General features: G+C 44.1%; 2 protein-coding genes across 4 annotated transcripts in view; both read right to left on the bottom strand.

Annotated features, from left to right (window-relative positions):
• The window catches only part of LOC105542198 (chromosome unknown open reading frame, human C3orf20), a 94,833-nt gene extending 90,723 nt beyond the window's left edge, over positions 1–4,110 (bottom strand). For all 3 annotated transcript variants that reach the window (XM_011983635.1, XM_011983636.1, XM_011983637.1), the window contains exon 1: positions 3,957–4,110. The gene's annotated coding sequence lies outside the window, so the exon portion shown is untranslated. The remainder of the gene's footprint in view (positions 1–3,956) is intronic.
• Positions 4,111–6,238: 2,128 nt separating this feature from the next.
• CCDC174 (coiled-coil domain containing 174) overlaps positions 6,239–13,673 on the bottom strand; it is a 21,391-nt gene continuing 13,956 nt past the window's right edge. Inside the window, exons 7-11 of the mRNA XM_011983633.1 lie at positions 12,258–12,400; positions 11,688–11,782; positions 11,026–11,158; positions 8,815–8,967; positions 6,239–8,005 (exon numbers count right to left, since the gene is read on the bottom strand). Of these exons, the coding sequence (XP_011839023.1) occupies positions 7,707–8,005; positions 8,815–8,967; positions 11,026–11,158; positions 11,688–11,782; positions 12,258–12,400 (823 nt within the window). The 3' untranslated portion in view covers positions 6,239–7,706. The remainder of the gene's footprint in view (positions 8,006–8,814; positions 8,968–11,025; positions 11,159–11,687; positions 11,783–12,257; positions 12,401–13,673) is intronic.

Raw genomic sequence — 13,673 nt, 5'->3', positions numbered from 1 at the left:
AAAAAAAAAAAAAAAAGGAAAGAATTGGCACTAGACGGTGTTCTAAAAGATGAGTAAGAAGTTGCCAGGCAGATAGGAAGAAGACAGGCATTCTAGGAAGAAGGAACAGTACCTACCAAGAGATGGTGACATTGGAAGCATGGTGGGCTCCAAAGACTGCATGTACCTCGGTATGGCTGGGGTGTGGGGGGATCTGTGGGAGAGTAGCAGATGAAACTTGGAAAGTGGTCTAGAATCAGATCTTGCAGGGCCTTGTATATCATTCCCAAGAATTTGCATCGGCTATATAATCAAATACTCCATGCAAATACTGAAATGTATTGTCTTTAATGGCTAATTGTGTCCCATATGGTATCATCTCTGCAGTTGGAGGGCAGGGGCCATGTCTTCTCTTTTATAATCTCTACCACGCTCAGTCCAGCGCTGCTACATGCCAGAAACGGAAAAATATCTGTGGTATTAAAGTCAGCCACATAGCCTAAGGGACCCATGCAGATGGCTATAAACAAAGCTTCAAGATGCAATTCCCACAAAGAAATAAAATGTATAAGAAATTTATAAAAGATATGAGGGATGACCATGGACGCAGCACCTTCTTCAGTCAACAATATGCTGCATGTCTCCGCTGTTTCCAGTCAGCTTCTGGAACAGGGATGGGGAAGGCACGGGCCCTCCTCTTGAGGGCTCACAGTAGAGAGGGGAGACACACACACAGAAGGCTACAGTAAGTCAGAGTGCTCTCTGCAAGGCGGAATGGAAACCCAGAGAAGGAAGTGTCACTGGAAGGCCTAGAGTTAAGGTTCTCACGTCACATGAATGTGTGTTCAGGCGATGTGACCTTGAACCCAGCCTTTGATCTGTGTGATGTTCCCAATGGCCACATGTGACACTAGTCCCCACCTTCAAGGACTGTGAGGATTAGGGAGGTGGTGTGTGTGAAGGGCCAGCACACACACAGCACAGAGTTGAGTGATCAGTAAATGTTAAGTAGAAAAAAGGTCATTATTTGAAGTGGTCAAAGGTTGTATTCCAGGTGATGGGCACAGCTCTTGTATGGGCTGAAGGCTCCAAACAGCCCTGACAAGTTTGGGGAACAGCAAGGAACTGGAGGCTGCTACAGCGTAGTGTAGAGGTGAGGAGGGTAGGACCAGGTGAGAGGAGCCTGAGCTTGATCTTGTAGCTGATGGGAAACTACTGAAGTTGGCAAACAAAGGAGGCATCTGCATTGTAGAGTGCTCCTTCCGCTGCTGGCAGCATGGAGGGAAGTACGGTGGGGTGAGTGCGAGATGGACAGCTGCTGCTAGGTGTTAGCCAAGGACGTGAGCTGCACCCACAGCACACTTACTTCTGCCTACGATCAAAAAGGATGTTCAGGCCAGGCATGGGCTCACTCCTGTAATCTCAGCACTTTGGGAGGCCAAGGTGGGCAGATCACCTAAGGTCAGGAGTTCAAGATCAGCCTGGCCAACAGACGTGAAACCCTGTCTCCAGTAAAAATACAAAAAGTAGCTGGGTGTGCTGGTGTGCACCTGTAATCTCAGCTACTCAGGAGGCTGAGGCGGGAGAATTGCCTGAACCCGGGAGGCAGAGGTTGCAGTGAGTCGAGATCGTGCCATTGTACTCCAGCCTGGGCAACGGGAACGAAACCCCATCTCAAAAAAACAAAAAAAACAAAAAAAAAAGCCCCCAAAAAACGGATTTCCAGTCCTAGGAGTACCTGGAAGGGTATAAAAAGGCACAGACCCAGCAAACTGCCAGGGGTACATGGTGGCGCAAAAGCAGGACAAGGAGGAAAAGGGAAGTTCTGAATGAGCTTCAGGAAAATCAAGGGTACTCAATCAGAAGGCAGCTGAAGGGAAATGGGCATAGATTTAAAAGCAGAGAGATGGCATACCGCCACCCCTTTATGGGCACTGATCCAGAACACATTTTTCGGTCAAAGCACACACAGCTGTATACTTAAGAAAATCAAACTAAGCCTCCTCAGGTTATCTGGTCGTGGCGTTCTCTATTTTCTCTAGTTTCTGGCTCTGATTTTAATCAGAAATACTTCTGATAAGGGCAGCGAGTCCAGATGTCAGCGCGTGACTGCAATTTGTGAGCAGGCATGGCTTTAGGCTAGGACAGGTCTGAGAATCAGCCCTCATTAGATGCATAAAACAAAGGAAGGGGGCCTAGGAAAATGAATAGATGCTGTTCTCTGTACTGTTAAGCATATAAAACAGCATTCTGGACAGATGCTTGAATTCTCTTCGCAGAGAGAAGGAAAGAAGGGCTCGGCTAGAGAGAAATGGATCTTAGGGTGAGCAGGGTCGAGGCCACTGCACATAAGGTTGAGCTTAACTTCATGCAAAGCCAAGGTTTAATGTGACACTGGAATCTCATGGTGGCCATCCTGGAGTGGATTCACAAGGAGATTCACTGTGGTATCAAAGGGCCCTTACTGTGATGGGTCTCCTGACAAGACCCATCAAGAAACATAAAATCGACCATCTCTTTGACCCAGTGATCCCACTAATGAAAGTGACACCCCAGGGGACAGTTAGAAAACTGGGGGAGGAGTGTCGGGGAAGGTATCTGTATAAAGACCTATGTTTGTTAAATCGTACTAAAAGATGCTTATAGCCACTTCATTCCCTATAGTGAAATAATGATGTACGTTAAGCTGATGAACTATTAGGCAACAACTAAAAATAACTAGGAAGCTCGGTTTTAGAAATGTTAAAGAAAGAAGAACCAAATGGTGTGTATACACTGATTACACATTCCATGAAAACCTGTACAGATCATAAGTTGAACACAGAGATACAAAGCCTTTTCTTTTTAAGGAAAAGGTAATTCTTTTTGGAAAAACAATAAAACCTGGGTTCCCAGCAAAGACAGTGGCACAGTTACCAGACTACTTGCAACCTGGGAGACCTGCACTGGGAACAGGGCCCACTCTTGTATTTTTTGGTTTTCAAAAACTGTGAACAACTATGGCTGTGTGTGGAGAGGGTGGTGTGGGGTGGGGTGAGGGGAAGTGGACACTGTTCAACCTCAGGGAATAATGACCAAAAAAAAAAAAAAAGGCGGGGGTAGGTGGAGGGGAAGGAATGCAGTACACAACAGAGAAAATACTTAAAACCTGGCCAAACTGTTACCAAGCATGTGAGCTTTGAGTTAGGGAGAATGTGGCAATTAGAAATGTAGTGGAGGGCCGGGCATGGTGGCTCACACCTGTAATCCCAGCACTTTGGGAGGACGAGGCGGGCAGATCATCTGAGGTCAGGAGTTTGAGATCAGCCTGGCCAGCATGGGTGAAACCCCATTTCTACTAAAAATACAAAAGTTAGCTGGATGTGGTGGTATACATGCCTGTAATCCCAACTACTTGGGAGGCTGAGGCAGGAGAATTGCTTGAACCTGGGGAGAGGAGGTTGCAGTGAGTTGAGATTGTGCCAGTGCACTCCAGCCTGGGCAGCAGAGTGAGACTCCATCTCAGAAAAAAAAATAAAAATAAAATAAAAACAAAAACAAAAGAAATACAGTGGAGAAAGAAGATGTTTCAATTGAGGGCAGAAGAGATGCAATATTTCTGGCTACTTCTACCACTGGACAAACGCTCACTTACTATGTATGAGTGACTATATAGATGCAGCCTGGGATTTATTAAGAAACACCATAACAAAACATCAATAGGCCAAGATGACAGGTTTTCACTACAACACCTTACTTCCTTTGAACATTTGGATTTTCTAGTTTTCCTAGACAATGACCTACACCAATCACACCATCCCTGGCCTCTTGCCCCCAGTACACACACCTTAAACATGAAGATAATGTCCACAGTCCACTGGGGCAAAACACCTGACCCAGCCAGCTAACGGGGTGGGCAGGCAGGATGACCACGGTAGTTTCGTCTACTCTCATCTTTTCAGTGGGTCAATGAATTCCTTTCAATTATCATCACTTACCTTAGCCATGTAGTTTTTTACACGAACTGCTTGCCAAATAACCGACTTAGCTCAATTTACTGACTTAAAAGGACACAGTATGGCATGGGCAACTCCAGGTTGTGTTAACTGTGAAGACCAGTACCCATCCCCGTTCCAAATTCTAAACTCAACTACCTCATCTGCATGTCACAAGGTCAGCTGAAAACCTCCCTGAGGGCTGCACTTGAGCTTTCACAGGGAATAAACGGCCCCACAAGTCTGGTAAATGTATGGCTAAACGCAGCAGGAATCTCATGTATATGGATCTGAATGTTCTCCTTTGGGAATTCTGCAGCAAACAAAATGATTTATTGAGCCAATTCAAACGAACTCTATCAAAACACACAAAGGCCTGGAGGAGAGATTACAATGAAAGTAAGTAATTTCAGGCAATTTTTGATCTAAAGCATTTTGCTTAGCTCAACAAAGGCACGAATGAGGTGTGGTCATGTTTTTCTATAGGAGGTTTTGCCACTACTTGCTCCCAAGTTAAACATGGCCACAGAGTACTGTGAATGTTTAATGTCTGCCTGGGAGAAATGTATTGGCCAATACTTTAGTACTAATGGGAGGATTATGTCTAGTCGGACCAGGAAGCGTGTAAAAGCAGATCACTTGGAGCCGCTGTGTCCAGGACAGCAGCACTAGATGCACGGACCCTTTGAGCATCTGAAACGAGGTTAGCATGACTAAGGAACTGGGTTTTATTTTTTCAAACTTGATATTCAATTCAGTTACTGAAAAACTTTACTATGTTTAAGTATCTTTGGAACAACTTGGATATGAATTTGTGTTTTTCAACCGCACATTTTATAAAACCTAAATACAGATCAAGTATTCCTGATGAAAAGTTAGCATCCAAATTGAGATATGCTATAACTGGATACACAGTGAGTTCTGAATTCTTAGCGTGAAAAAGAATAATTTCAGATCTCACTAATAATTTGCATGTATTGAGTACATGTTGGAATATTTTGGATATGGTGAGTTAAAAATAATTTCACTTTTTAAATATGGTTGCTAGAAAATTGAAAATGACACTCTGGGCTTATTTTTTTTTAAATTTTGAGACGGAGTTTCGCTCTTGTTGCCCAGGCTGGAGTGCAATGGCACGATCTCGGCTCACTGCAACCTCCGCCTCCCAGGTTCAAGCGATTCTCCTGCCTCAGCCTTCCAAGTAGCTGGGATTACAGGCATGTGCCACAGGTTTATTTTTTATTTCTGTTGGAGGGTGCTGTTTTAAGAGCATGGAGCTGACATCTAAGAACTCTAATGCCATCTGCTGGATACACTGGTACAAGACAGGCCCGTGTCACACAGTAAGGCTGATGGTGTGTCAATACTCAAAGAACTGGATCTGAAACAGAAAAGGGCTCACAAAACACTGAACTAAATTTGTACTGTTAAGAAAGGATTATAAATAGGTTTATTTAGTTTTTGAAATCCCAGAGAAAATGTGACTCACAGTTATTAGACAACAGTTACCATGAGCCAACGAGCACAACTGCTTCGTCATCCACCCGAATGCCACAGGCATGGATGTGGTCACCTGGGCTGGACCCTTTGTGATGCTGGCTCCCATACCTACAACTCTTCCTGCTGCCTGCCTTGCCCCTATCTCCCTTCTCCTTTCCACTCCAGTCAGCCTCGGGTCCTTCTGCTCTGCGTTACACATACATCCTCTTTCCATCTTTTGTCTATTCATTATTTTCTTTCTACCCTTTCTTTTTTCTATTTTTCCTGTGATTCTAGCATGTCTAGTAATTCTATTTTTCTTTTTAGTATTCCAATTTTTCTTTTTTTCTCCTCCCTCTTTATCCTACAAGCTGTTTCAGTTGGTTTTGTAGTTTTAGCTCTTACATTTAGGTCTTCAATTCATCGTGAGTTGATTTTTTGTATGTGGCATGAGGCAGAAGTCCAAACCCATTCTTTCGCATGGAATATTCAGTTATCCCAGAACCATTTGTTGAAAAGACTGTTCTTTCCCCACTGGATGGTCCTGGCACCACTGTCAAAAATCAGTTGACCATGGATATATGTTTTATTTCTGGACTTTCGCCTCTATTCCACTGATCTATGTGTCTATTCTTATGCCACTACCACACTGTGTAGATTACTGTAGCTTTGTGGTTAGTCTTGAAATCAGGAAGTGTGAGTCCTCTCTGTTTTTTCTCTAGATTGTTTTGGCTATTCTGGGTTCCTTGCATTTCCATGTGAATTTTAAGATTAGCTTGTCAATTTCTGCAAAAAAGGCAGCTGGGTTAGCTGGTTTTTATGTGTATTTATTAAAAAAAGCAATTACCCGATTAGGCTGACAGAATGATTAGGCTGACCATTAACAGGACTGGCACCTTTACCCTCGGTGTTTAGAGGTAAGTTTGTAAGAATTCAGGATGTTTGTCTAAGATTGCTTGATACTAGGGCAACAAAACTAAGAGCAGAGGGCACTGAAAAGACTGTCTGGGAGTCAGACATCAATTGTGTTTAAGTCTGAGATCTGCTTCTTAGGTACCATATGACCCTGCACGAGTCATCGACCCCTCCACACTCCAGTGTTATCTGTAATGAGGATGGGGCACTCCCTTCCACACTGCAGCACTGTGGGAACAGAGACAATGCCATTGCAGAGGACCCCCAGGGGACAGGCTCCTTCACTCACTCGTCTCCTTCCCACTCAAGGAACATCAAGGACTTGTGCTACCACATTCTCACAGCACTCACAGGCCTGGGAACCAGCTATGGGAGCCCTATGGGCCTGGTCATCAACTCTCAACTGCTTGTCTGCAGCTGTAGGAACCCTCTGAGGTGTGGCAGGCAGAGGATGGGGTGGGTGCCCAGGCACCTCGCTGAATTTCTGGAGCCCTGCCCACCCCCAACCCTCTCCTTGTTACTAATGACATGGGGACCCACCTGCTCCACTGTGCAGCCCCAAGTCTGATCCAAGTCAGGTTCCTGAACGTGAGGAAGCTGAGCATGGGGGCGACAGGGAGGTAGGATGTGCTGAAAAGCTGTAACCATTGCTGCTAAGGCGTATCAGTCTCTGACCAGGTCCAGCAGCCTCCACGTACGTCCGTCATTCAACACACATTTACTGAATGCCCACTGCACACAGGAGTGTAGGTAATAGGATGGTATGACAGTAAAAGTAAGTAAACAACTCCCACTTCTACCTTTCTGGACTATGAAGAGCTCCTCCTGGTCTTCCTTATCATTTCCTATGTGATTACTTCTGGGTCCTCTTGGAGAACAGAGCATTTTGCCTCCCATGCAGTCTGCCACTGCTTGACAGGGAGAAATTCCTCCTGACCTATGTTCCATCAGCTGATCTGGAAGCTGAACCCTTGGAATAAAGACACCTGCATGCTAGTATTTGCAAAAGGAATGGAAAAGAACCCTTAAATATGAGTAAGTCATGGGAGTAGGTATGAAACAGATAGGGTTTTAAGCACATCTCAGTGTCAAATTTTACAGAATAAATACTTCTATTCTATTGCAGTTCACGTGTAAATCCAGGTAGGTATGTCCATATCCCTCTTAGAATGAAATGAACAGCCAAGTGGCCAAAGTTTCCACGACTTTCCTCCTTACTGACCAATCCAACCTCAAGTGTATGCCTCCTAGGAAAAGGAGAGGACAAAGGTACAAATTCAGTTCCTAAAGTCATTTCTTTCTCTCTGGGAGAGAAAGGCACTATCAAAGTACAAACCCAAGTCAGGGTGCTTTGAAAGATCAAGTCACTTGTTTGTAATAGGAAATCATGTCATCCAGAGTTTTGAAAGTAACTGTGGGGGCTTGTGGTGGGTTGTCGGGGGCAGGAGTGGGTGACATATGTGCAGGGCTAGGTCCGTGGCTCTGGTCAGAGCACTGCCCTGGGTCACTCTGTGCTGGCCCAGGCCTGCTCCATGCCTGGCTGCTGGAAAAACCAGTTCTCTTCTGACCCACAAAGTAATCTGACGGTGGGGCAAACTCAGGATCTCTCTCAGCCCGGAGATCTGACTGCCTCTTCGACCAGTATCCAAAGGAAAATTCTAGTAAAAATGAGAAAGAAAATTATTAGAACAGATTAACAAATCAGTTGAATTTATTGTTACTGTTATCTAAGCGTTGCATATATTTCTTAAAAGCCACCACAAACTATCCAAAGAATAAGAATGGCAACAGTAAAACTATGTTACAAGGTATAAATAATACCTACAACCAGTATAAAAGCCCAGGCTAAGAAAAGGGAGTGACTACCTCTAGATGGGAAATACAGAAAAAGAGAAATACAGACAAATCATCTGCTTGACACGACACTGTAGGTATTTCATACCAAAATACAAATTTTGTCCTTTATTGAGTTTTGGAAGACACAAACGGGACCTGCCCAACCTTGTTTGGTATTTCACCTCTATTTCTAACAGTGGCTCTTGCATTTCTCTTACTTTAGCTTTGGATCTTATCAGCTCAGACAGCATGGACTATATTCTACTGAAACGATTTTTTTCAAAGAGGCATAAACCATAGTCTTCCAAAGAGAGGCTGCTGTGGACACTCTAGAGAATTTACCGAAAAAATGTCCAGGAAAATTCCCCAGTGGAACCATGTGTGAATCCAGGTTACTACACTGGCATGCAAACCATTTTCAACTGAACATAAAAGAGGCTGCAAAAAACAGAGCACATGAGAACACCAAACCTTCATAATACTTTAAAGGCAGATCCTGAGAAATGGCATTCCAAAGCTGTAAAACCACACGAGGCAGCACGAAGTTAAAACTTACCCCAAGTGCTTCTGGAAAAAAAACCATTTTCCATTCACTAGAGAATTCTTACACCTCAGAGCCCACCTCCCTTACCTTTTCCGCGGTCCCACTCCCGGATGTGTGGCACTCCGGGCTTGGTGTCCTTCCTCTCCTGGACAATGACTTCTACCTTGCTACTCTGGGCAGCAGGACGTGGAGCTGGCACAGGCTCTGGCTCCAGTGGCAAAGGCCCAATAACATCTCCATCTATTTTTTGTAAGGGAATAAGACACTGTCATAACAAAGCCTAAAGCTATTTTTAAAAATATAGAACATGCTAATCCTGAAAGTAAAAGTAACCATCAATATTTATGAAGTACCTATCACGTCCCAGGCAGTGGATTAAGTCTTTTGTATACAACAGGTTATTTAATTCTTATAACAGTCCTAATAAATTCAATATTTCCATGTTATCCCCATTTTATAGAGGGGGAAAATTAAGCTCCGAAATGGTACACAGGTAGAAAGTGATACGGGCTGGGGTCCTGGGCTGGGCTGGATGGATTTTAGTCTCTGCCCCTCACTATGCCACTCTGCTTCTCCAAACTGGCAATTGCAGGACCAGAAACCCCCAAATCACTCAACTAACATCACAATCTGAGGCGAAGCGAGCAGAGCCAAGGGGATGAAGAGTTGGGGTCTGGTGTAGGCTGTTCAATTTTGGTCACATTTTTTAAATGTAAAAGAAACATGGATTTTAAAAAAACACTGTGGTGGCACTTCACATTTTCCGGACATGACAGATGTTCAGGAGATGGAGCAAAATTAGTGAAACAATCTGCACAGCTTAACATGTTATAGAGACAGCATTTATCTGAAACTAAACAGATGGTTTTCAAATTCCCAAATGTTTCTGGTTTTGTTCAGACATTAGGAAACGGCCCATGGCTTCACATAAGCTTTGTGAGAGCTGGAGGGCTGTACGACCCCTCATACCCACACTCCCCCTTTTCCTTTGGGTAATAGAATGCTCCCAGGTTTCAGCTGAGCATGTGGCCAGCTTGCTGGAGAGGTCATTTCCCAGCTTCTCCTACAGTGAGGTGTGGCCCACAGGACTGAGCTCTGGCCAGCGGGATGTAAATGCATAGGTCGTATATAAGTTCCCACTCATATCTCTAAAAAGGAAGCTGGCTCCCTCCCTTGTCTCCTTGCCTACCCCTAGGCTGGATCATGAACAGGGGAGCAGGGGAGCAAGCTTTGTGCAGAAGAAAAAAATACTCTAGGAAATGGCAGAAATAGCAGGACTGGAGGAAGCCTGGGACTAGATGACCACCTGGGGCAAAGCTGCTCACTTACCCTGGATACCCACTCACCCACCCACCTCCAAGTTGTTAAGTAGAGAAATGGATCTCGGGCCAGGCACGGCGGCTCAAGCCTGTAATCCCAGCACTTTGGGAGGCCGAGAAGGGCAGATCACGAGGTCAGGAGATCGAGACCATCCTGGCTAACACGGTGAAACCCCGTCTCTACTAAAAAATACAAAAAACTAGCTGGGCGAGGTGGCGGGCGCCTGTAGTCCCAGCTAGTCGGGAGGCTGAGGCAGGAGAATGGCGTAAACCTGGGAGGCGGAGCTTGCAGTGAGCTGAGATGCGGCCACTGCACTCCAGCCTGGGCGACAGAGCAAGACTCTGTCTCAAAAAAAAAAAAAAAAAAAAAAAGAAATGGATCTCTATTTTGTTTGAGCCATTCTATGTAGGAGTCTCTAGATTGATGGCAATTTAGCTTATACTACCACAACTTATACAATAAGCTAGTCTGACACAGCATTTAATAGTGTTTCCAAGGGGAACCGTGCTCCAAGTTCCAAATCACCAACTTCTGCAGCACGGTTCTTTGGTAAGCTTTGGCAAGCTGTCGATATTCGTATTTCTAAATTCTTTTACTACCTAACTTTATGAATCTAAGTTTCTTTAAATATATATATAAAATAACCAATAGCAAAAAATGTAAGTCTAAAACATATATATGCAAAACTAAACTTTATCTTAAAATATCTCTTTACTAAGTCTCAGTTACAAGACTATGCCATTCTAAGACGCAACACAATGTATTGTTGCTTCATAGCCTCATCTATAGCCTAAAAATATTGAATGTCATTCTGCATCACTTTGGTTATAAAAATTGCTCCTGCCAGTACCTCAAAGGTATACTGTTTGCTTAGATATAAAACTAAATGGCTAATTTTCACGTTGCCAGCCCTATTAGCAAGACGTCAATGGAACAAAATTTTCCCTTTTGAAGTTCAGCAACATAGACATGATATACCTCTGTTTTCTTCCTCTGTTCCACCTTCTTTTGATTTTTTCATCTTTTTTTGTCGAAGTTTGGCAAGTCTTGCCTCTAAGATAGCCTTTCGCTTTTCCTTTATGTTTTCTCGTTTTGTTCTCTGATCTGTTGTCTGAATAGAAAATCAGAAAATTATTTGCTTGAAGCCAAATTTGCAATATTCCTGTTCAAAAAGATGAAATTTTCTTCTAAAAATAGACTAGCTAATTGATCTTCAGGCCACCTCTAAGAAGCTATCCTTGAAATCCTTACAATGAAGCCCTATGAAGTACTCTTACACGAACCCTCCGATGTCTTACAAAGTTTCGTAAGTGTTCAAAGAGCACCTTGCAAGCCTTAACACTCAAGAAAACCAACCCATTCCGTCCTACACCTTAATCCCTTAAGTAACTTACTATTTTCCCATCCAAGCCGCTCCAAAGTACCACATTTGGCACCAGATTTAAAACATCAAAGTTGCACAGGTTACTTGTGAGCAGTTATAAAATTTGAAACACAAAAATAGTATGGCAACTACCTTTATGCAATTCCAAATATCAATTTTAATTTCTAATTAATTTACTAGATTTTTCTGCAGTGTGGTCCAGCAAGAAACCAAGCGCTCGCATCCTTCCTCACAGCCGCTTGGGATTTATCTGTACCTGTTCACGCAGCATCTCTAAGGTTTTCATCTGCTTGTTTCTCAACTCTTTGTCTCGGGCAAAGGCAAAATACCCAACGCCGAGTTGCCGGGCCTCTGAAAGAAGTGCAAATTACCCAAAAGATCAGACTGTCCTGATCATTCAACTACACTCAAGCCACATTTCCTACCAAAGCAAAAAGAAACACAGTGATATTCGGCACAAGTTTTAAAAAGAAAAAGAAAACAGCTAAGTGAAAAAACAAAACACCAAAGAAACACAAAAGTTAGACCAAGTTTTCGTCCTGTTGGCCAAGGGAAGCATAACAAGCGTTCGTTTGCTTTCAGCCATGGGCTGTCTCCACTTCTCTTGGGAAACAATCCCTTGGATTACCAGACCCTCTGTCAGGAAGATATTCCCAATGTGAGTATTTTAAGGCTATGAAGTGAACAAAGGAGATATTTTCAATTTCCAAAGCAGGATCTTTAATTTCCATGTAAAAGCTATTGTTTTATGAATACTTCCCTTAATGTTTGCCATTAGTTTAAGATTAGAAAAAAGATTTGCAAAGCTGCAAGAAAATAGTCATACCATTTTCCCGAATGTCTTCATAATGTATGGGCCCCATGGGCCTCTTCAGGGCCTCTCTTTCTTCTTCCTCCCATTGCTGGCGCTGAAGTTCTTTTCTCATATCTTCAGATAACAGGGTTTTTTCATTAGCAGGACTAACAAAACTAGCAGGAAAACACAGCAAAAACTATCTTCAGATAAGGACTGAGATATCAGTGTTTAAGTACAGTCAGTTGCATCATGGATAAGTAACACTACTTGATAAAGAAGACAGGGAACTACAGAGGCTTCTGACCCACAAGACTGCTAGAAAATCAATTACACAGCCTTCACCTTTTTTTCTTTTTTTTTTCTTTTCTTTTTTTCTGAAACTAGTCTTGCTCTGTCGCCCAGGCTGGAGTGCAGTGTCACAATCTCGGCTCACTGAAACCGCCGCTTCCCAAGTTCAAGAGATTCTCCTGCCTCAGCCTCCCGAGTAGCTGGGATTACAGGCACCTACCACCACATCCGGCTAATTTTTGTATTTTTAGTAGAGACAGGGGTTCACCATGTTGGCTAGGCTGGTTTTGAACTCCTAATCTCAGGTGATCTGCCTACCTTGGCCTCCCGAAGTGCTAGGATTACAGGCATGAGCCACTGCACCTGGCCAGCCTTCGCCCTTCTTACTCAAGCACGAGACTCGTTACGTTAGCATGACGGAATCTTGCCCCAGCACTCAAGACATAAAACTTTCCTTCCACCCAGGTCCTGGGCTGACCAGATGGGAGGTGGCCCAGGCAGGGAGGAGGAACTCTGGGTCTCCTCCTGTGGATGGTCTCTCGTCTGGGGACATGAAAACTGCTTCACATTTTGGCCTGAGTGATGTCTCCTGTCCTTGCAGATGACCAGGCCCTGAGAGGCTCAAGGTTTCCACTCTCCCTTTCTTATGCCAAGCCAAAGGCTATCTGCTGGATGCCTGAACCTGCAGGACTTGGACAAGGTGGAGTTTCTCCCAACACTTCTCACATAAAAGTTCCTGTAGTAAGAGGAATTTATTTTCCTGGATGTTTCAGAGCTATCTCTTAGGTCTTGTGTTTTAGAGTTACCTCTCAGATTTTATGTTTTAGAGTTATCTCTTAGGTCTTAGGTCCTGCTGAAAAATCTAGTTATAAGGTCCTTGGCCAGGCATGGTGGCTCACGCCTGTAATCCCAGCACTTTGGGAGGCCGAGGCGGGCGGATGACAAAGTCAGGAGATCGAGACCACGGTGAAACCCCGTCTCTACTAAAAAATACAAAAAATTAGCCGGGCGTGGTGGCGGGTGTCTGTAGTCCCAGCTACTCAGGAGGCTGAGGCAGGAGAATGGCGTGAACCTGGGAGGCAGAGCTTGCAGTGAGCCGAGATCGCGCCACTGCACTCCAGCCTGGGCGACAGAGCGAGACTCCGTCTCAAAGAAAAA

Source organism: Mandrillus leucophaeus, unplaced genomic scaffold, assembly GCF_000951045.1.
Source record: "Mandrillus leucophaeus isolate KB7577 unplaced genomic scaffold, Mleu.le_1.0 Scaffold252, whole genome shotgun sequence".
NCBI classification, from domain to species: Eukaryota; Metazoa; Chordata; class Mammalia; order Primates; family Cercopithecidae; genus Mandrillus; species Mandrillus leucophaeus.
Note: the sequence above shows the minus strand (reverse complement) of the source record. Positions and strands in the feature narration are given on the sequence as shown.